The sequence below is a fragment of the Thrips palmi genome, unplaced genomic scaffold (genome assembly GCF_012932325.1).
Source record: "Thrips palmi isolate BJ-2018 unplaced genomic scaffold, TpBJ-2018v1 HiC_scaffold_12, whole genome shotgun sequence".
NCBI classification, from domain to species: Eukaryota; Metazoa; Arthropoda; class Insecta; order Thysanoptera; family Thripidae; genus Thrips; species Thrips palmi.
The window spans coordinates 2100696-2121170 of NW_023144623.1; the positions used below are offsets into that span (position 1 = coordinate 2100696).

At 45.5% G+C, this 20475-nt stretch overlaps 1 protein-coding gene across 38 annotated transcripts; it reads right to left on the reverse strand.

The window, feature by feature from the left end:
- Window positions 1–4818: 4818 nt before the first annotated feature.
- LOC117640647 lies at window positions 4819–19794 on the reverse strand. 38 transcript variants are annotated; one of them, XM_034377375.1, is made up of 9 exons: window positions 15054–15174; window positions 14917–14937; window positions 14031–14110; window positions 12259–12383; window positions 11219–11433; window positions 8482–8767; window positions 7439–7546; window positions 6593–6799; window positions 4819–5392 (listed from the first exon to the last, which is right to left on the reverse strand). In XM_034377375.1, exons 4-9 carry the CDS (start codon window positions 12355–12357, stop codon window positions 5279–5281), a joined length of 1029 nt encoding a protein of 342 aa, XP_034233266.1. In that variant the 5' UTR covers window positions 12358–12383; window positions 14031–14110; window positions 14917–14937; window positions 15054–15174; the 3' UTR covers window positions 4819–5278. The 38 variants fall into 38 exon arrangements, with proteins under 38 accessions (XP_034233266.1, XP_034233267.1, XP_034233277.1 ...); XM_034377376.1 differs by lacking the exons at window positions 14917–14937; window positions 15054–15174 and adding an exon at window positions 19606–19792; XM_034377386.1 differs by lacking the exons at window positions 14917–14937; window positions 15054–15174 and adding an exon at window positions 18998–19016.
- Window positions 19795–20475: the final 681 nt, after the last annotated feature.

A 20475-nucleotide genomic window follows, 5' to 3' on the forward strand; every position in this document is an offset into this window, starting at 1 on the left:
CCTTTCACACTTTATAAAGACACAAGTAAACTTATCTGATTTTGCCATTTCGTGGAATGGAGTTATGTGGACTTCGGTTGAGTTACCTCCATTTTCCGATGAAAATTCGATCGTAAAAGAGGTAAGTTCAGTTATATCCATTTTTCATGTGGATTTTCTCCTAAATTGTTAGGAACTGGGTCAAACAATTTGGTGTGATGATGCAAACCATCCTAAGGCACAATCGCAAGATACACTACAAATCCAAAGGTCAGACTTCTCACCACTCAAGAGGCGAGACATAAAAGTCTCGCCAAGTTCTGGTCAGACCTGAAAGTCTCGCCAAAATGTGGTCAGACAAAAAAAGTCTCGCCACAAAACGGTCAGACACAAAAGTCTCACCACAAAATGGCGAGACTTTAGCGTCTAACCACCACCTAAAGGCCGCAAAGCGCCGGACGGTTACGGTCAGACGCGAGGGGTCGACAACTCCCATATTACCTCGTACGCAGAGCTTATATTACCTCTATATTACCTTATATTACCGTATATTACCGTATATTACCCTATATTACCGTATATTACCTCTATATTACCACTATATTACCACTATATTACCACATATTTCTGTGATTTGCTTGTTTCTAACCTAAACTAACGTTAAACTTGCCGTACTGAACCTTGGTATCAAGGTGTTAAAGCTATTAGGCTTCTCCTTGCGACAGGAAGAAATTCGGATTTGATGTCCGTGTTCAATCTGACATGAAGCTACGCGCCATACTTTGGTCAGATAGGTTGCATCGGGTTGCATACCTTTTATCTGACAGGGGGCGCTGTCATGAAACGAGGGTAAGGTCTGCATAATACCAAAATTTTAGCCAGAACTCCTGATTTTAGCCTTAGTCAAGGATACTGTGTCACGTTCTCATCTTCTTTTATCATATATTACCGTTGTTTTATTTCCGTATATTACCTTATATTACCCTATATTACTTATATTACCGGTAATATATACTACCTCGTACACGGCTCGAGGTAGTTGTCGACCCCTCGGTCAGACGTGGTCAGACACGAAAGTCTCGCCATTTTGTGTCTGACCGTTTTGTGGCGAGACTTTTTTGTCTGACCAAATTTTGGCGAGACTTTCAGGTCTGACCGAAACTTGGCGAGACATTTAAGTCTCGTCATATTTTGGCACGAAGTCTTTCCACCCAATTTGCAGTGTAACCCCTCAATTTGGAGATAAGTCGAATTCTTCTTCCGCTTCCTGGATCATAAAGCCCACATCAGCATAGCCCGCCAGCGTTTGGCCCGCCGTCGGAACAAGGTGCCTTCGTTGCAGTGGCGACAACAATCAGGCCTCCGCGAGCTCGCACCACTCAACTTTCGGGAACTTTCGGAAATGGCACGAACATTTCACTGGTTTTCGGACAAAGGGGTGTAAGTCCATAAAATCGTAAAATTGAGTGAAGTGTATTTTCGGATATATCACTCAAAACCGCACAACTTGGTGTTGTCAGATCGTCAATATGACTGCTGCTTGCGGAGATACCGCACTGTCCCAAAGGACGTAAGTCCACCAATTTTCTGACAAAAGAGCACAAGTCCACCGTTTTCTGAGAAAAACAGCACAAGTCCACGTAAGTCCATACGTTTTCTGACAAAACAGCACAAGTCCATCGGTTTTCTGACAAAACCGCGTAAGTCCAGGGAATCTATGGACTTACGCGGTTTTGTCAGAAAACCGATGGACTTGTGCTGTTTTGACAGAAATGGGGAATACATTCCAAAAGGATAGTGCAGCCTACAAGGATTCTGGTTCTATAGAATCCATTTGCCTGACGCGCTACTTTTGATTGTGAGCAAAACCTTACTGATTGGAGGCCTTGAATGTGTATCTTTGTCATTCCACCAAACAGCATAAGTCCACCTGTTTTCTGACAAAACCGCGTAAGTCCAGGAAATCTATGGACTTGCGCTGTTTCGTCAGAAAATAGGTGGACTTGTGCTGTTCTGTCAGAAAACGTATGGACTTGTGGACTTGTGCTGTTTTTCTCAGAAAACGGTGGACATGTGCCCTTTTGTCAGCACAAACATCATGATCAAAACCGCGTAAGTCCATACATTTCCGAAACCGTTGTGACAACTCAATCATGACACATTCAGGCGGATAAGACATGAAAATTCATACTAAAATGTATACGTCTTTTCCTGCAACTCTTAATGGTTCAGATGCAGGAAGGTTTTCATTACATACCCACAAATTTTCATTTGAGGACTTACACCCCTTTGTCCGAAAACCAGTGATTTATGAAGTCAAAAAGATCAAGGAGACAAAATTTTAGTTCATTATGGACTTCAATACCACAAACATTCAGCCAAAGAGGAGCGAACGTTCTGGGTCTGCAGTCTGAAACCGGAATGCAAAGCGGGAGCAACGACGATCTCAGAGCCGCCTGTTGTCCTGCGGGAGGGGACACTCGCACGCGAAGGAGGTCATGGACGACATCAAGGGCAGCCAGAGATTCCTGCCATCCAAAATCACGTCCAACCGACTGCAGCGCAATTCTACACTTGATCCAGGAAGCGTAAAAAGGGAATCAATAGACTTCTCTCCAAATTGAGTTTTTTATACTATTATTGTGCCTTAAAATGGTTTATTTACATTATTGCAGAAAGTTATCTGACTCAATTCCCAGCAGCTAAGGACAAAATAGACTAAGAAGAGAAAACATGACTTAACTTGACTCCTTTTACGCTCTCAATTTAACGGATAATGGAGATAACTCAACCAAAGTCAACATGACCGGGCGTGGATACGGGGGGTTTGGTTTGGGGTTTTGACCCCCCCCCCCCCAATAGCCCCTGGATAGCCGAGAAAACCATTCCTCTCAGCAGGGACGCCCCGTTAGACCAGCTCTTATTTTGCGAAAGTGAGAATTCCGCTGGGTTCCCCGACTCAAAATGACCGAAATGGTTAGAAAACTCTTAATTTGAAAGCCCAAAGTCGTCAGACTTACCAAAGCCGTGCCCCACACACTAAATTCTTATGTACTTTTTTATGCATAGTTATGCATGCTCAGAAACGTCCATATGTTATGTATAATATTATGCATCACTGTGTACATTTTATGCAGGAAGACGCATAAAATGTACACAGTGATGCATAATTTTTTACATAACATATGGACGTTTCTGCGCATGCATAACTATGCATAAAAAATGCGTCCTTATGCATTTAAAAAGTCCATAAGAATTTAGTGTGCAAGACCCTATATAAAGGCAAAAAGCCAATTTTTTTTTCGGACTTTAACCAAACTAAGTTTGACTCTAGGGTAAACAGGCCATAATACGACCCTTTGGTTGAAAATTTCGTCCGTTTTGCGATATCTCGACTCCTTCATGCCCAAACGGCCTCCCCAACCGCGAGCATAAAAAAGACGCCGCGCGGGCGGTTGGGGAGGCCGCTTGGGCATGAAGGAGTCGAGATATCGCAAAACGGACGAAATTTTCGTCCAAAGGGACGTATTATGGCCTGTTTGCCCTAGAGTCAAACTTAGTTTGGTGAAAATCCGAAAACAAAAAATTGGCGTTTTGCCTTTATATAGGGTCTTGGGGCACGGCTTTGGTAAGTCTGACGACCTTGGGCTTTCAAATTAAGAGTTTTCTCACCATTTCGGTCATTTTGAGTCAGGGAACCCAGCGGAATTCTCACTTTCGCAAAATAAGAGCTGGTCTAACGCCCCGTCACGTGCTGGTGTATCACCGACATGGCGGGGCCGGGGCGGGCCTGAAAGCCAGACGATCAATTGTGGTCGAGGCATTAATCGCAATCGCCTTAAAGGTAGGCAAAAAGTGCGACTTTGCCCCCCCCATAAGCCGCCTCTGGATTCGCCACTGAACATGACCCCATTAGAGATATTGTCGATGGGAGATAACTCAACTTGTGTTTTTAATGTATCTGTTACGGGTAATGTCCGATGTCGATCAGTGTCGGACATAAACCGGTTAGTGTCCGGAAGACGCGACATTATCCAAGCTGCAGTGGTTAGTGTTGACATTACCCGGCTAATGTCCGGCCGGTCAGATGGCAGTCGGGACAGTAACCACTGAGCAGGTGTGAATAAGGGCAGTGGGCATGCCATTTTTATTAGTTCTTGCATGAATTTGCACCGTGGCACGTAGATGAGCACAGTCGTCCCAAACGCCGGCAGCCGCAGCGGTCGGTCTTACACCCTGTCGTGAACAGGCATTGGTCATCTCTCGTAGCCTTGGCCTCCCAGGTGCGCCTGAGCCGACGCCAGGTGCCGGGCTCTTCAATTCCTTCGAGACTTGGGCGACGACGTCCACAAATTTCTCCTTGCTGGCTGCGAATCATCTTTACGTCATTTGCACATTGATCAAATCCATCTGGCACCTGCTATTCATTTGGCTGTGGTTTAAAGGTTTTAAAACAATGCCCTGCTTGGTGGCTTTGTGCTTCAATACACATTTTTCGCACATAGGCATGAACAACGCCACTGAGTCAGTGATATACGAAGAGAGCATGGGGGCGTCCCCTGTACCAGGCCAACATCTTACTTTGCGGTTCTGACCACCATCAGGTGAATCAGCCCCCGCCCCGGCAAGCCACACGCTCTTTCGAACGCCGGCTATCCGGGGCCTTAAGATTTCAGCCATATGCGAAAAAGAAACTCTTGGGGGCATTACTTTAGAGTCCCAAATAACGTACCACCGGAGAAACTCGGCACCGGACGATTGCAACCCCCGACGCTTCGCACACCACTAGCAGCAAGACCTAATGCCTCGGGGAAGAATGTTTGAAAAGAAACACGGGGCAAGATTGCTGAGCACAAAAGTTTAATTCAGAAAATCAAAAGAAATTGTCACAATTAGCGAGCAACAAATATAAATGGCAGTTAGTGACTATGCTGAAGCAACTTGTCGTAAATGACTGCTTTAGAAGAAGGGAGTTCCACTATACATAGACTCCATGATAGAATAAGGGGATTTACAGAGCAAACAAGCAGATCAAGACGCTAACTGGGACGACAGATTACCCCCGAAAACTAATCAGTTTTCAAGGTCTTCATTGTTTTTGATTCTCACGAACATACAATATTTAGAATGTGATTAAAAATACAACACAGGATTAAAAAAAAAAAACAGCAACGGCTGTTGCGCAAACGAAATGAAAAATATTTGAAATGCGTCGAACGGGCAGATTAAAAAAAAGTGAAACATGCATGTTTAAGATCTGAGCATGGAGTGAAAGCTGATCGATCCACGCGGCGGAGTCTTATGAGACGCCACACTGCTCCAGCATCCAGCGGACGGTCACCTTCACGCCGGGCATCTGGGAGGCCAGCATCTTCCTCGCCTGCACCGACTCTCGCTTGCTGCCCCAGCCAACCTGCACATTTTTTTTTTCGGAAAAGAAAACCTCACATGAGATCGAGTGAAGTCAAGCACACTTTCATTCCAGAAGGATGACATCGTGACAACATGTTACGCTCACTGTCGGAAAAAATCACAGTAAATCCAGTAGTGATTGGTACAGCTGTCCCTGTAGTTTTGAGTACAGGATTTACTGTTAGTTTTCACATGATCTACTGTACATTGTACGGGATTCACTGTGCCACAGGAGTGGAGTACGGAATATCCTGTACCGGGTACAGCAGATACTGTAGCCAGGCACAGTAAATCCTGTGTTCTTAACCACAGTAAATCCCGGCAAAAAAATTAACGGTATTCACTGTACTTTTTTGGTAGTGCTCTTAGGGCAGTGCGTCGCTCGTTTGACTGTGGATCAAGTAAAGACAGTCTTCTTCACATCCAAACGAGAGTGACACAGCTCAAAGGAACGTGATATTTTGATAACCGATTTTCTGCAAAGCTTGTGCATAAGAAACTTCATTACAAATAAATATGTATGCTCTCACAGATACGATCCATGCATGCTACGGACAACATTATGTCCCATTGGGCACAAACTATGCACAAAGTTGTGTAAAGGGCAACAGGAAATGACTTCAAATTCCAGTGAACAAATTATATACGTCAACATGAATTTGGAGTAAATTTCTATGAATTTTGATTTTAATCTTACAGGTTTATGAAGAATCTCCGCCAGTCGTCACGAACTCTGACAAAAACGGTTAATTGACGATTTTTGGTGTACAATGATCTGTTTTGAGGTGTTTCCCCTCAATAAAGTGTGCACACTCTAAATGTCTTACGGTGAAAGACTGCACCATCGTATAAAGGTGAAGATTTCCTCCCTAATATCAACGAAATTAGTGCAACTGTAAGCTACTGTGAAATTTAAATGCACCACCATCAAAATGTAGACAATTTTCACCATAACATAGAGCATCTTCACCGTACAGCTTCACTCAGAATGAAAGAGTTATGATCATGACTAAAATTTAGGGCGAGGAATTCTATATCATCCAAATTAGGGTGAGGAAGGCTTCCTCACCCAAATTTAGGTGGTAATACTCTGGAGCCATGTAGGTAGCTGATACACTAAAAGTTGGGTTTTTGATCATGACTTTTTCAGTCTCAGTGTGAGAGTGCACAATGATGTTAATATTGTGAAGCTGGTGAGTACCTCCAGCTGCAGAGAGCGCAGGCGCGGCAGGCGGGCGCGCAGCTTGGCGAGCTCGGGCAGCAGGGGGCTGCCGTCGATGGCGAAGCTCTGGACGAGCAGGTCCTCGACGCCGGCGGGGATTCGCTCCAAGCAGAACATGAGGCCGCAGCGCATGTGCAGCGTCAGGCGGCGCAGCGAGGCGGGCAGCGCGGGGCCCACGGCCGGCACCTGTGGAGCACGACGAAAGAAACACGATGTAAACCATCTAGGCACCGGACACTTGCAACGACCCACACAAGATGCTCCGCAAACTACTGAAGAGTGAACATGGTCAATCTGAATGTAGACGCTCACTACTGTTTACACATGTAAATAAGAGGCTACACGCTAAATGCCAATGGAAGTCCATAACTAGGTATTGCTACATTTGAATACATACACAGCCCATGTGCGAATTTGTACACAAATTGGGTACTTTATTATGAATAACTTAACACAATGTAGAAATATTGTCCGTAATTAATGAACCGAATTGTACTAAATTTCCGTATGCACAAATATGGCAATAACTATGGACGATACAAGTACGTAAATATTTAGTGTGCACATGGCAAGTACACACTAAATTCTTATGGACTTTTTTATGCAAAGTTATGCATGCACAGATACGTCCATATGTTATGTAAAATATAATATTAGGCATCACTGTGTACATTTTATGCAGGAAAATGCATAAAATGTACACAGTGATGCATAATTTTATACATACCTTATGGACGTTTCTGCGCATGCATAACTATGCATAAAAAATGCATCTTTATACATTAAAAAAGTCCATAAGAATTTAGTGTGCACATGAACGCGTACCTTGGACATGTCCACGTTGGCGGGCAGCTCCAACGGGATGTGGCTCACGTAGTTGCAGGGCAGCTCGGCCTCCTGCAGCGCCTCGCACTGTGACAGCGCCTCGCGAACCTGAGGAGGACGAAGGAGGTTCGGGATCAAGGCAGAGAAAAGAGAACGTTCGTGGGGATGCAGTGCGCAGTGGGCCAGAAGACCGGCGCTGGCGGCAAAAACTCAAGACGCATTTTGAGCTCTAGGGTCAATAAAACAGATCTTGAACCAAACGTGCGACCCCCACCAATAGATTCCTTGATCGTAGAGCAATCAAATGGTGGGGTCACACGTTCGGTTGAAGTCCCATATCCCATTTCCTAGGAAGTCCCTTGAAGCCGCCTGAGTCTCCACTAGGCACTTGGGAAAACCAGAAACGCTTCTTGACCTGTACACCGGGCAAAAAGGATGCACTGGAAAATCAAACAGTGATACATATCATTCTCTGGGCGCGGAGACAGAGCTGTCTCACCGAAAAAGGATGATACTAAAATTTATCACTGAAAAACTAGTCGTACACAAATGTATCGCCGAAAAAAAGTTGGAGTGAGCTGCGTCTCCTGCACCAAGATCGGTGTCGACATTCATGTCTGTTTTACAGTGTGCACACAACGAGAAATAACGCCCGCCAAATTTATACATCACAAATTTGAAAGTCGATAAAATTTGGTAAAATGCATCGAAATTCTTCTCAAAATTCAGTAGTTTTGGCCCGAAATCCACCAAAATTCAGCTGAAATGCACTTAATTCCGACACCGAAATTCACAGTGAGTTCCCCCTAGTGTGCGCAGTCCCATCTGCACTGTAAATGTCTTGCGGTGAAAGGCTGCACCAACATATTAGAGTGGAGATCTCCATAATACCAACGAAATTCGTCAAAATATCGCTAAAAGCTACAGTAAATTTTCAATGGTACGTTATGAAGTCAGCTTCATCACCATAATATAGAACATTTTCAACATAATATGGAGAATCTTCACTGTAGAACATTTAGAGCGTGTGAACGCTGGCTCACCAGGTCGTCGTGCCGCTTGTCGATGTTGTCCAGCGTCACGGCGCGCAGGGTGTGGCGGTGCGCGGCCAGCAGGCTCGTGATGGGGGCGGCGCTCTCCAGGTGGGACTTGGAGTACATGGCCAAGGTCGTGTCGTCCACTTTGAAGCGCAGGTCCACGAGTGTGCTGCCCGCGGCGCCGCGGTCCGGCCACCACGCCAGTGGCGGGGCAGCAGCGGACTCGGTGGCAGCAGCGGCCTCAGTTGAAGAAGCGGCCTCTGTTGAAGAAGCGGCCGCACTGGCGGGAGCGCTAAGGACAGAAAATCCGGTCAAAGAAATGGCATTTAAGGCGGCAGGATACGCAAATTGAAGTTGTCGGATCAGGCTCAAAATTTGCACACGTATTCGGGACATCACAGGGAGGCGAGCCACAAATTTTTTTTGACCTGGCTCAATTTTGAACAAAGTTATTGAACTTTCAAAACCTCAAATTTCCTGCAGTTCGATCTCAAAAAGTAGAAGTCCTAGAAAAAAAATAATGGCAGATTCGTAAATCGGGCGACGAGATCTAGGTCGGCGGGTATGTGGGAAGTTTGTGCAAAGATATTTAGACGTTAAAATTCGATGTTCAAAGTCGTCAATTTTGAGGCCATTTTTCACCGGACTATATTGGATGCAGCTAACCACTTTCAAGAGCCGCCATACACCCGACGCCCTAGGCCCTGATGTTCCCTTCAATATGCTGTAAACCTTTTTTCCCTAGGACAAGTATTTTTTGAGATCGAACTGCAATAAAAAGACCCTGTTTTTGCCTCATTTTCCCCGTTTTGAACTTGGCGGTCGTTTGCCGGAGCGCTGGAAGGTGGCGCGGTGGAAAGGACAGGAACTACGTGCAGGCCGGCCGGCCCGAGTGACGTCTTTGTGACGGACAGCGTGCCTCGCTCGCTGCTACCTGCGGCCGGTATTGTCTCCGCCCGCCGCCTTCCCTCCCCCTCCCCCTCCCCTCCCCTAGGCAGCCCGAGCTAAGCCGGAGCTGCACTGCGCTGGGGACTGAGGCGGCCGGTGCGGAGAAGCGGTGTGCGAGCCCAGCCTTGGCTCCGGCTGATATCGGACCAAATCGAACTTAAATCGTGGACGTGACGCGGCGATTTGAAATTGGCGAAAAGATGTGAAACCATTTGATGGTGCCCGGCCTTAGAGATCATTTATACCCTATGGCAGATATCAAGCTTCAACGGGTATCAAATTGATCGAAAAAGAGACCGCAAACTCATGGTGCCCATCCGCCCCAGTTTGATTCGAGCATTTAAATTCTGAATTTGCTACGTAGGCGTGCTGAAGCGCCGCGCCCAGCCGCGCGTCTCGCTGGTCGGCTGCCGCTCCCCCCCACTCTTCGCCCCGGGGCCACGTCTCTGGCTGCAGTCCGTCGCCCGAGGTGCGACGCTGGCCTTACAGATCATTTATACACCTATGGCAGATATCAAGCTTCAACGGGTATCAAATTGATCGGAAAAGAGACCGCAAACTCATGGTGCCCATTCGCCCCAGTTTGATTCGAACATTTAAATTTTGAATTTGCTAGTAGGCGCGCTGCAGCGCCGCGCCCAGCCGTGCGTCTCGCTGGTCGGCTGCCGCTCCCCCTCCACTCTCCGTCCGGGCCACGTCTCTGGCTGCAGTCCGTCGCCCGAGGTGCGACGCTGGAGAGGATTACTGCATGATTGACAGGTCACCTGTCCCAGCCGGCGGGGGAGGAGGGGGGCTGGAGGGGGAGCGCACCGACGCAGAGGTAACGGGACTTGCGGCTCGGCGAGGAGCTCGGTGCATCCCGGGAGAAAACGCGTATCTGTATGGCCATACCTGCGCAGATATGCCTCGCCACTACCGCCATCTCTCGGACAATGCCTACACTTTTGGCATAGTTATTGGCACGGAGTATCGCCTTGGGGTATTGCCATCAGAGACTTTATGCCAAATCAGAGGAGCCGACCGTATCCGGCCGCCTTAAGATGGCATTAGAAATTTGAAGGGGAAGAGGGATGACTCCATTTTCGTGGTTTTAACATGTACTTGAGTCTTCTCTGTAAACTCAACAGTGTACAACTCAGTACTCTCTCTTTAGAGTGTACTCACGAGTACACTCCCACGAACCTGTCACACGCTACATACACCACATAGAGTGTACTGAGCACACTGTTGAGTTTGCAGGGTCATTATCTTCAACATTCCCGAACATTCCTTTATTTTGATTTATTTATCCCTGTATCGGCTATTTTCCCCCTGGAAAATGGGCATTGGACATCCCCTTCGTCCACTTCCCGGATACGCTCTCATTCCAGGAACGTGACAAACGAACGAGACAAAATGTCACGTTCGTTTGAGCATTGTGTCACATTCGTTTGAATGTGAACAAGCTGGTTTTAGGCCAATTCACACCCTATAACGAATGTGACACAATGCTCAAACGAACGTGACATTGTCTCGTTCGTTTCAACGTGATGTCACGTTCCTGGAATGAGTGTGATTAATTGTGTATCGTGACAGAGTCTACTCAAAAACTAAGCGACAGACTCTTGGAATGAGAGTGATCAAGTGTGTGTCGTTACAGAGTCTACTCAAAAACTAAGCAACAGACTCCTGGAATGAGAGTGATCAATTGTGTATCGTTACAGAGTCTGCTCAAAAACTACGCAACGGCCAAAATGGCAATTGAGGATGAGTGTGTTGCGAACATGCAGCAACGGAGCACTGCCAATCAACTTACCCATCCGGAGACTTGTCCTGCTTGTCCTCCTGCTTCTCCAGCAGCACGTCCAAGTGCACCAGCCTGGGCATCTCAAGCTGGGCGACGCTGCTCAGCGCGGCCAGCGACACCTTGACCAGCTCCAGCTTCTGGACGCCAGGCGCGGCCCGCCGCACCAGCCCCACTTTCTGCTCGTCAGTCCCCGCATGGTCCTTGAAGTTCACACTCAGCGCAACCTGTCAACAACCGTTCAACATGCTTAAAAACCTTACGAAGTATTTTGAGCATATGCATGATACAAACTATTTAGTTTGTTAAGCGAAGTAACAGTTCGTAAAGAACTTGGTACTTTCTTTAAAAGCCTCTGTATGCTTTTGTACACCTTTGCGGTTGCATTGACCAAGAAATGCATGGTAATAATAGACCTAAGTCCATTGGCAAGGTGCTTGGTCCCCAAACACCTTTGGCCTCGGCAACAGCCAGGAGCTAGAGCTCTGTTAAATCTACACGGTGAAAAGGGAACCTGGTTTTCCCAGGAAGCCTATGGTAGAGACATAGGCGATTTCCAGGGAGTTCCTGGGAAAACCAGGTTCCGTTTTTACCGTGTAGTGGGCTAGACAAAAGATGTCTCGAAACTTGGCACCTGGGGTCGCCTCGAAATAGGGCACTCAGGCGCCTCCTGGCGAGGCACCTAAAGACGCTTCAAAACCAAGGGGAAATCACTGTGAATTTCGGTTCAAATCCAAAGAATTTCAGACAAATTTCGACGAATTTCAGTTGAGTTTCGATAAATTTCAGTCGAATTTTGATCAAAATTCAATGAATTTCAGTCCAAATTTGATGGAATCTCAGTCAAATTTCGATAAATTTTGATGAATTTTAATGAATTTCTGTGAATTTCTGTGAATTTAACAAGTTTCATGAATTTCGATGTTCAAATTAGGGTGGAGTTATCTCCCCTTGTCAAAAACTAAGGCAGGCGTTAAAAGACGCCGAGTTTCAGAGCTCCCCTGAATAACAGTGTCGACTTACACTATAGCTTTGCCTGTTACGCTACTTACCAGCTGGGTGGTGTGCGACGTCCCAGCCTGGGCAGCACCGACGTTCGGACGCCGTTTGCCGCCACCACGTCCACGTCCTGAGTTGCCGGCCCGCTTCATGGTCGGTAGAGCGTTGATGCAGAAGCCTGCAACGAGCGAGTGACTGAGCGCACGCTTAAAACCTTACGCAGTATTTCGAGCAACTAGCAACATTTGTAGTTGGTCAACGACTCGTTTTTGAAGGTGGACTGTTGATGTGTTGTTACAAGTTTGCTGTTGTGAAATTATCCTTTAGTTCCAGTAGGTAGGACTATGGCTTAACAAGCTATTCGTTCCCCAACAAATCTTTTCGCCAAAAAAATTAGCAATAAGTGTGATGCTAAAGTTACGATAACATTTTTTTAAGTACGGATAGTATTTTGTTTGTAATACGGATGTTCACTGTGAAAATTTGATATCACTGTATGACATAAACGTGGATGATATTTTCATCACTTTGAAATGATGACAATCTCATCACAAACTGACGACATTTTCATCAAAGCTCCTATACTTATTGCATGGGCGTGACAACAATGTCATCAATTTGATTTGATGACATTACTGTGAGGAAAATGAGCCTTGAAATTGTCAACAAGTGACGACTCAAATTTTCCGTGTTTTTGTCCGTAATTCAAAGGTTTTGATGTCCGTAGTTTACAGATAATTTCGTTGTAACATACGGATACACCTTTGTACAATTACGGACAAAAACATCCAGACTAAACACTTTATTCGATCCGTAATGTGGCTGCACAAAACCATCCGTAACCTACAAACACGGCGTGCGTGCACTGAAAATACGGAAGGTCATACTCAAATGAGGGTCAAACTGAAATGCCTGACCGGAAGAGTCATTCTGAAACGAGTGACCGAAAACCGTGTCATGTTTGCTTTTGTATCAATCACAGATAGGTGGATACATCCCCACGCCAAACAAGGGACAATGTCGGTGATGTCTGACCCTATAATGGCTATACATTTCAGATTGACCCTTTTACGGCCATACATTGGAGTAGCCTTTTCTTTAACACACTTAAAGTATCGCCGAACACGGGTCAGATTTCTGACGCTGTGAATTTCACTTTGTCATCAAGGGGATCTTTAGAGAGGGAAACCACTCGCGTAACAGTGAGGGTCGCCGATTACTTGGAGTAAGCGTGATGGTAAATGTCTGAGTATGCTTAATATCTTAAAGTTGACTAATGTTAGAGGCTTATTTAAACGAAAATATCGGAAATTGCTGGAGAGAGAGAGGCGTGATGGCAGTAATCACCAGACTGAACTAGAAAAAGAGAACTTCAAAGGAGGCTTGTCCCGGAACCCAAAGGCTGCCTTTTCCACCGGAAACACTCAAAGCTAGCGTGGTTCTTTGATTTGAATACGTCACGGTGGTAAGTATTTCAGAACTAGAAATACATGAGACCCCCTATGGTACAACATTTGACACCGTTACGCCTACAAATAAGCTCGTTGCAAACGAGTTTCCACTCAAAATTGCGCCTCTTGGCTTCCGGAAACTTTCTATGAAGTACCCTATTGTTTCCGAATTCCCCACACTTAGAAGCTAGTTAAAACAGAAACGTCGACAGATTCCGGTGAAATCATTCTCAGCGTTTAACACCTTCGCGCCGAAGCCAAACCTAACCTGCAGCCGGTACGAGAACGTGGTTCTCGTACCGGCGTGAAGGTGTTTTAAGTAAGTGGTCAGGTTACCGTTTGAGAGGTTGAGATCAGTCTTAGCAGCAGGTTACCGTTTCAGTGGTTGGTTGATGTCCCCAAATGGATCTTCGGTACAGGAGCAGCGGAAGACAGTGCTTCAACGAAAGTCGAACTGGAATAGGAGAAAGAGGGGTAGAGAACTGTCCCAAGTTTCAAGGCCCTAACACGGAGGAGTACCACGTCAGAACCAAGTAACGGCTGCGACTGCTCAGGAGTGCTAGCCGACGAGAGGACGGAGAAGAGTTGCCCGTTGCCCTCACACGATTGGAGACATGCAACTGTCTTCAGTGCCTAGCCAAGGATGCAAAGAGCGTTGCATTTGACAACCCTTTCCCTTCCCGCGCATTAAAACGAAGACAATTTCCAAATGCTCCCAAGCACTAGGCATAGGTTTGACATTCGAATCAGGTCTGGGGGAATACTCATCGCCACACGCTCTAGGCGTACCCTGCACTGAAAATAGAGTACTTCAAAGAAGCTCTGGCCCGGAAGAAGAAGAACAAAAACGGAAGTAAGAAATCTCAGTTTCTATGAAAAATATACGCTGTGCGTGAGGTCCGCAGCGTATAGTTCTCATAGAAATTGCAATTTCTTATTTCCGTTTTTGTTCTTCCCGGTTCTTCCCCTTCTGGGCCAGAGCTTCTTTGGAGTACTCCATGAATGAGTCACAATCAAGATCACTTTCATTTCCTATCAAATGGGTGACGCAGTGTACGCCTAGAGCATGGAAAAGGGGCAGTCCATAGGAATTCCGTCAGACTTGAGTCGAATACCAATCCAGATGTATCCAGATGATAAACAGCAAGATAAGATAGATGTCGACAATCAACAACTGTGCAAGAAGTGATCCCCAATCACTGTCCAGCTTGTGAAAATGCCATCTGGTTCGGCAGCGATCTAGTCAAACGTGAAACACACCGTAGGGTACTTCAATGAGGCCTGAAACGGAAGTAGAAGAAGAATAAAAGTGAGTACTACAACAGCTTCAGCGCACCGGGTGGTGGGGAAACGTCGGCTCGTGCGTAGCAGCCGGTAGCAGCTCTTAAAAGGCTTACTTTTGACCTTCTTCCGTTTTAGTCATCCGCCCGGGGGTGTCCCGATGACTCACAAACTTCTGCAATACGGTACAGCAATGGAGACAAGCGGAAGAAGAACAAAAGTAAGCCCTTCATACGGCTTCTGCGCATGCGCAGACAGACGTTCCCCCACAACCCGGTGCGCATGCGCAGAAGCTGTGTTTAGGGCTTACTTTTGTTCTTCTTCCGTTTCAAGATTCATAAGTTTACCCTTATGACAGGAGATGCAAGATGCAAAGCCAATGAGTGGCGACTAGTCGAGCCAGCGATAGGTGAACATAAATTGAGGCATCCGCGTTTTAATCGTTAAGGTGACCGTCATTGAAAAGGCACTTCATGAGTTTAAAGATGTCTCTAGACCAAATAAAAAATTGTGCAGTTATTCCACAGACGTGGCCTTCGGGATAGTGACAATTCGGCCTAGTGATGATTCGGGCTAGTGAGACACAACCATAATATTGCAAAAGGACGGAACTACTTCAGGAAATTCGGGCTAGTGATAATTCGGGTTAGTGACAATTCGGGTTAGTGAAACTGCCTTGTGGGATGTTCGGGCTAGTGATAATTCGGGCTAGTGAAGATTCTGGTTAGTGACAATTCGGGCAAGTGATAATTCGGGTTAGTGAAGAACTCCCGCTCAGTCAAAACAAGACAATAAAATTCAAATATCTCTCTGTTAACTTGCAGTATAGTTGAAAAAAAAAAGGGTTGTTTCTCCACTTTTTACCATTTAAAGGTAAACGGTTTAAGAAAGTGGATAGCTATTTGAAATATCTCTCTGTTACATTGTCACATGGACCACAAAGAACTACTCCAAGAAGTATGGTAAGCTTAAAACAAAACTGTATGCGTGGCTAGTTGCCAGAGTAGAAAAAAATTTCTTCGGCACTTGTTGTAAGAGTTGGGTGACCAGAAAAGGCGCATGCATACATCAGTCCATCTTAGATGAACCACTCACTGAGGGGTCATAACCCAGACCTCTAGGACATGCTGACGGTAATAGAAGAATAGTTTACATTAAAATAACAAGTGGATTAAATTTATCATATTAATCAATTTTGGTGCAAATTTTCACCCACACCTCTCCTTAAATACCCATTATGAAGTCCATGCATTTCTTCACCTTCTGACAATCCATAGGGAAAATTTAACTGGCGCTAAATGGGTAACTATTCATGCTGAGGTGGTGAAGGACCTGAGCGATATGTATGGTGCGACAACTAGTACTCAGCATTGGGCTGTCAAAAGGAAGTCCCTGATGGATTCCTACAGGAGCTACAAGAAATATGGCCAAAGCGTTATCACATGGCCATATTTTCGTGACATGGCCAAACTTGATAAGAGAGCAGAGCTTTCCTGTGCTGTGGTCGGTCATAACCTGCAGTCTTGTACTTCTGACCAGAACAACTGGCAAGCAAGGGGAAAGCAAACTAGCCGAGCCGGCTACCAACTGGCCACGGCAGACGCAGTAGCAGTGTTCTCAAAAGGTAAGCGACTTATTTGCACGTTACAATTAATGAATAAACTCACATCAATATTGTTTCATGAATCTGCTAATTTGTTTCCAGGTGCCTTCATTACTACCAAGGGAATCAAAAAGATGATTGGCCTAATGAAAGAAATGCAACACCGGTTTGATTCGACTGAACGATACACATTCATTTGGAAAGAGATTCAGGTTTAAATGGCCGTGCACGGGTATTATTATGACGTCAGCGTTATGACTAAACTTTTGATGAATTAACAACGGAGCACAAAAATTAGAAAGTAAATGCTAAGACGTCTGGAGCAGGAGGAGTCAACTGGGACTTGTGGGAAGACACGTGCGACTTAATGGATGGTAGAGAGAATGTTGATCCATTACTTGTAGTGTCTGCGGGTAGAACCAACCGAGTTGAAAGCAGATTGGAGACAACTTCCAGGCCATCATCGTCCGAAGCATCTGCATCGTCCTCATCATCCTCATCTAGTGGTTGGCAACAATCTGTCGCCCATTCATTAGTGCACCTAGTTGATCACATAACCAGGCATTAGTTGTGTTATGCATCATGGTTATGTTATATTGTTTGTTCAAACGTTTGGTTAAAAGCAATCAAAAAAACTAATGCCTCGCGCAGCTGTCATTTTGAAAGTACCTTGACCACAGTCTTCCTACAGCCATGAGTTATAGTCTCGTGCTTCAACCCGACCCCGTCATCGTCGGCAGTGACACCCATAGCAAATCCTGATCGGTGCGCCATCAAATTAATGTACCTCTGAACCTGTGACAGGACAACTTGTACTTCAGCGTTTGAGCAATCAAAAGAGCAAGAAACATTTAATCTTCACCGATTCACGGAGACTTCAGGTGCCATCAGGACCCATGTTTGTTTCGTGTGTGAATACGCATTCGGATTGAAATAGACATTTTAGTGGATGATTAAGGTGCACTTAGGTGCACGCGGGTGGGGAAGGGGGGGGGGGGGGGGGGGGGGGGTCAGGCTAAGAAGGAAACAGTTGCGTAGCGGGAGCCATTGAATGACAACAAATAATTTATTTCCTGTTCAATGTCAAGCATATAATCACCAATTTCAATCATGATTAATTACAATAGTAACTATTCATCATGAGGATGTAGCAAAAATCTTATGTAAGTCTCTCTTTCGTCGACCAGCTCTCCTAGCCGGTCCTAAAAGGGAACAAACTCTGGTATATTAACCTCAGCATTTCTAGTATTTTCATCAACATTATTAGGATCAGGATCATCAACATTTTCATCAACATTATATCTTTCGCGAGGGTAGAGCGGCCCGACACGAAGGCAGCCCGAAGGCCGAAGCCGTGTGAAGGCGACGGACGACTGCCGAACCTCCGTTGCCGGGACGAACAGCAGAAAAGCGTGTCGCAGCGAGTTTGTATTTGTTTTCTTTCACCTCTTTGTTGAATAACGTGGAGGAAAGCACATTTGAGCTAAAACTCTTTAAGAAGAGCCACAGACACAAGCTGCCAGATTTTGAGGCGCTTTAGACCTTCGGCTGGCTAGCATCACCACTGCCGGTTGCTGATTTTCGTCTTGGTTGTCTGCTCGGAATGCTTTCGGTGTTCGTCTAGTAATTTTCGAGATCCTGCACACTAAACTTCTTACGGATACATCCTATCTGTATTACGGACATTTTTGTGCAATTGCAATTTCCGATAGATTTTGTTTGTAATACGGATGATTTTATCCGTAATACAAAGGTTTTCGTGTCCGTAACATACAGACGAAAATATCCGTATGGTACGGACGTAAAACTCTATGTAATAGAGTACTCCAAAGAAGCTCTGGCCCGGAAGAAGAAGAAAAAAACGGAAGTAAGAAATTGCAGTTTCTATGAGAAATATACGCTGCGCATGAGGGTCCGCAGCGTATATTTCTCATAGAAACTGCAATTTCTTACTTCCGTTTTTGTTCTTCTTCTTCCGGGCCAGAGCTTCTTTGGAGTACTCTATACGGATGATTTCATCCGTATTACAAGCAAAATCTATCCGTAATTGCAATTGCACAAAAATGTCCGTAATACAGATACGATGTATCCGTAAGAAGTTTAGTGTGTGCCTGATATGGGCAGCTTCCTTCGAACAGGCAATAAATTGACCCACGTTTCCACATCTTTTCTCGTTCATTGATCGAGGCGAGTTCTTAGCTGTTGGTTTGGGGCCTCGGTATCTGTTGGAAGTGCATAGTGTGTTCTAATGCACTGTCTGTAGTGCTCTCGTTTAATAGCTTCCCAAGAAACTTTTCAAGACACTTAGTCAGACTTGGATTGCTATGTGCTTTTGATTCCTACAACTCAGCCATATCTTGAAGCATCTTACATAGACAATCAACTATATCCATAGACCAACTGCTTCATGCCCAGGCTGGGATCTATGTGTTACGCCGCTCCCTGATTGGTCAGTACCTTTCACTTCACTGGTCATTGGTCGGCTTTGATCACCAAGCTGCCTCGGCAGCGAACGCCGCGTCCTGATTGGTCGAGGAGGCTCGAGCTCCACCAATCAGGACGCGGCGTTCGCTGCCGAGGCAGCTTGGTGCAGTCGATGCCACACTTGTCGAAGAGTTTATATCACTTTAAGTTGATGTTCAGCTGCTTTCAGTGGGTGAAAAAGAAGCTCACATAAATAAGGAATGTCATCAAACGGCTCGATTTTTAAAATGAACTTTAACTTTAGAGCCTCAGAGGAAGTTTTACGGTGGAACACCGCTCGTGCCGCTCGTGCCGACAGCTGATTGTTTTTAACTTGGTATTTATACCAACAAGCTTTACTCAAAAAGCAAGAGCCAGAAACATAGATTTGAACATGCTGAATGCAATCAGTCCACTAAAATTTACAATTTTCGAGTTTTTAACCTCGAAATGTTGAAGTGAAAGGTACCGATCAATCAGGGAGCGGCGTAATTACATGGATCCGAGCCGGGCATGAAGAAGTTGGTCTATGGATATAGTTGATTGTCTATGCATCTTACGACAGTTGGAGTTTTTGGGCGATTGGTCAATAGGTTCTGTACCTGAAGTTGGCTGTAATTAGCGTTCGTCTTCTGTTGTCTTTGTTGTTGCCGCGGTTCTCTCGCGCGCGCCTACGAAGTTAAGATCTACTTAACCACGTCCGTAACTTAAGAGCAATTTCGGCACGTATTCGAAATTTTTATTGAATTTTGATGAAGTGGCCGCGATAGTTTCCGGGGTAGTAACAACTATAGGGTATTTTAACGAATCCCTGGACCGGAAGTCTACAAAAGTAAGAACCGAAACCGCCTCTGCGCATGCGCAGACGTTCCCCCTCCACTCTGAGGCAGCGTCTGCGCATGCGCGGAAGTGGTTTTGGTTCTTACTTTTGTTCTTTGACTTCCGGTCCAGGGATTCGTTATAATACCCTATATACAGTGTAACGGGCGGGGCAGGCTGGCCGACAGTAAAGCAATAGGTCAGGGACGGGTGCTAGTGTGGTCGACATAATTGCAATCGGAAGCCTGTATTGAGGGGCTTAGTACATGGAACTAATCTTGGCCAGAAAAATTTTTCTGGCCAGAAAAAAAACGTCTTTTAGGCGACTATGTCAAAATGCTTGTTTGAACCCCGGGAACAACATATCAAGAGATGGCGGAAGCAAATTTTTAAAATATTATGTGACTTTGGACTTAGAAAATTTTTTCCGGCCAGAAAAATTTCATTCTTGGACAGTCATATAAAAATGCCGTTCTTGACCTCAGGAACAACATATCAAGAGATGGCGGAAGCAAATTGTAAAAAAAATGAATGTGACTTTGGACTTAGAAACTTTTTCCAGCCAGAAAAAATTCCCGGCCAGAAAAATTTCATTTTTGGGGCAGTCATAAAAAAATGCCGTTCTTGATCTCAGGAACAACATATCAAGAGAT

What these genes read in the sequence shown, in the direction of transcription:
- LOC117640647 (XM_034377369.1), bottom strand. An exon ending in ACAAGCGGCACGACGACCTG is followed by an intron (nt 7,547 to 8,481) that starts GTGAGCCAGCGT and finishes CGTCCTCCTCAG; the next exon opens with GTTCGCGAGGCGCTGTCACA. An exon ending in CCAACGTGGACATGTCCAAG is followed by an intron (nt 6,800 to 7,438) that starts GTACGCGTTCAT and finishes CGTGCTCCACAG; the next exon opens with GTGCCGGCCGTGGGCCCCGC.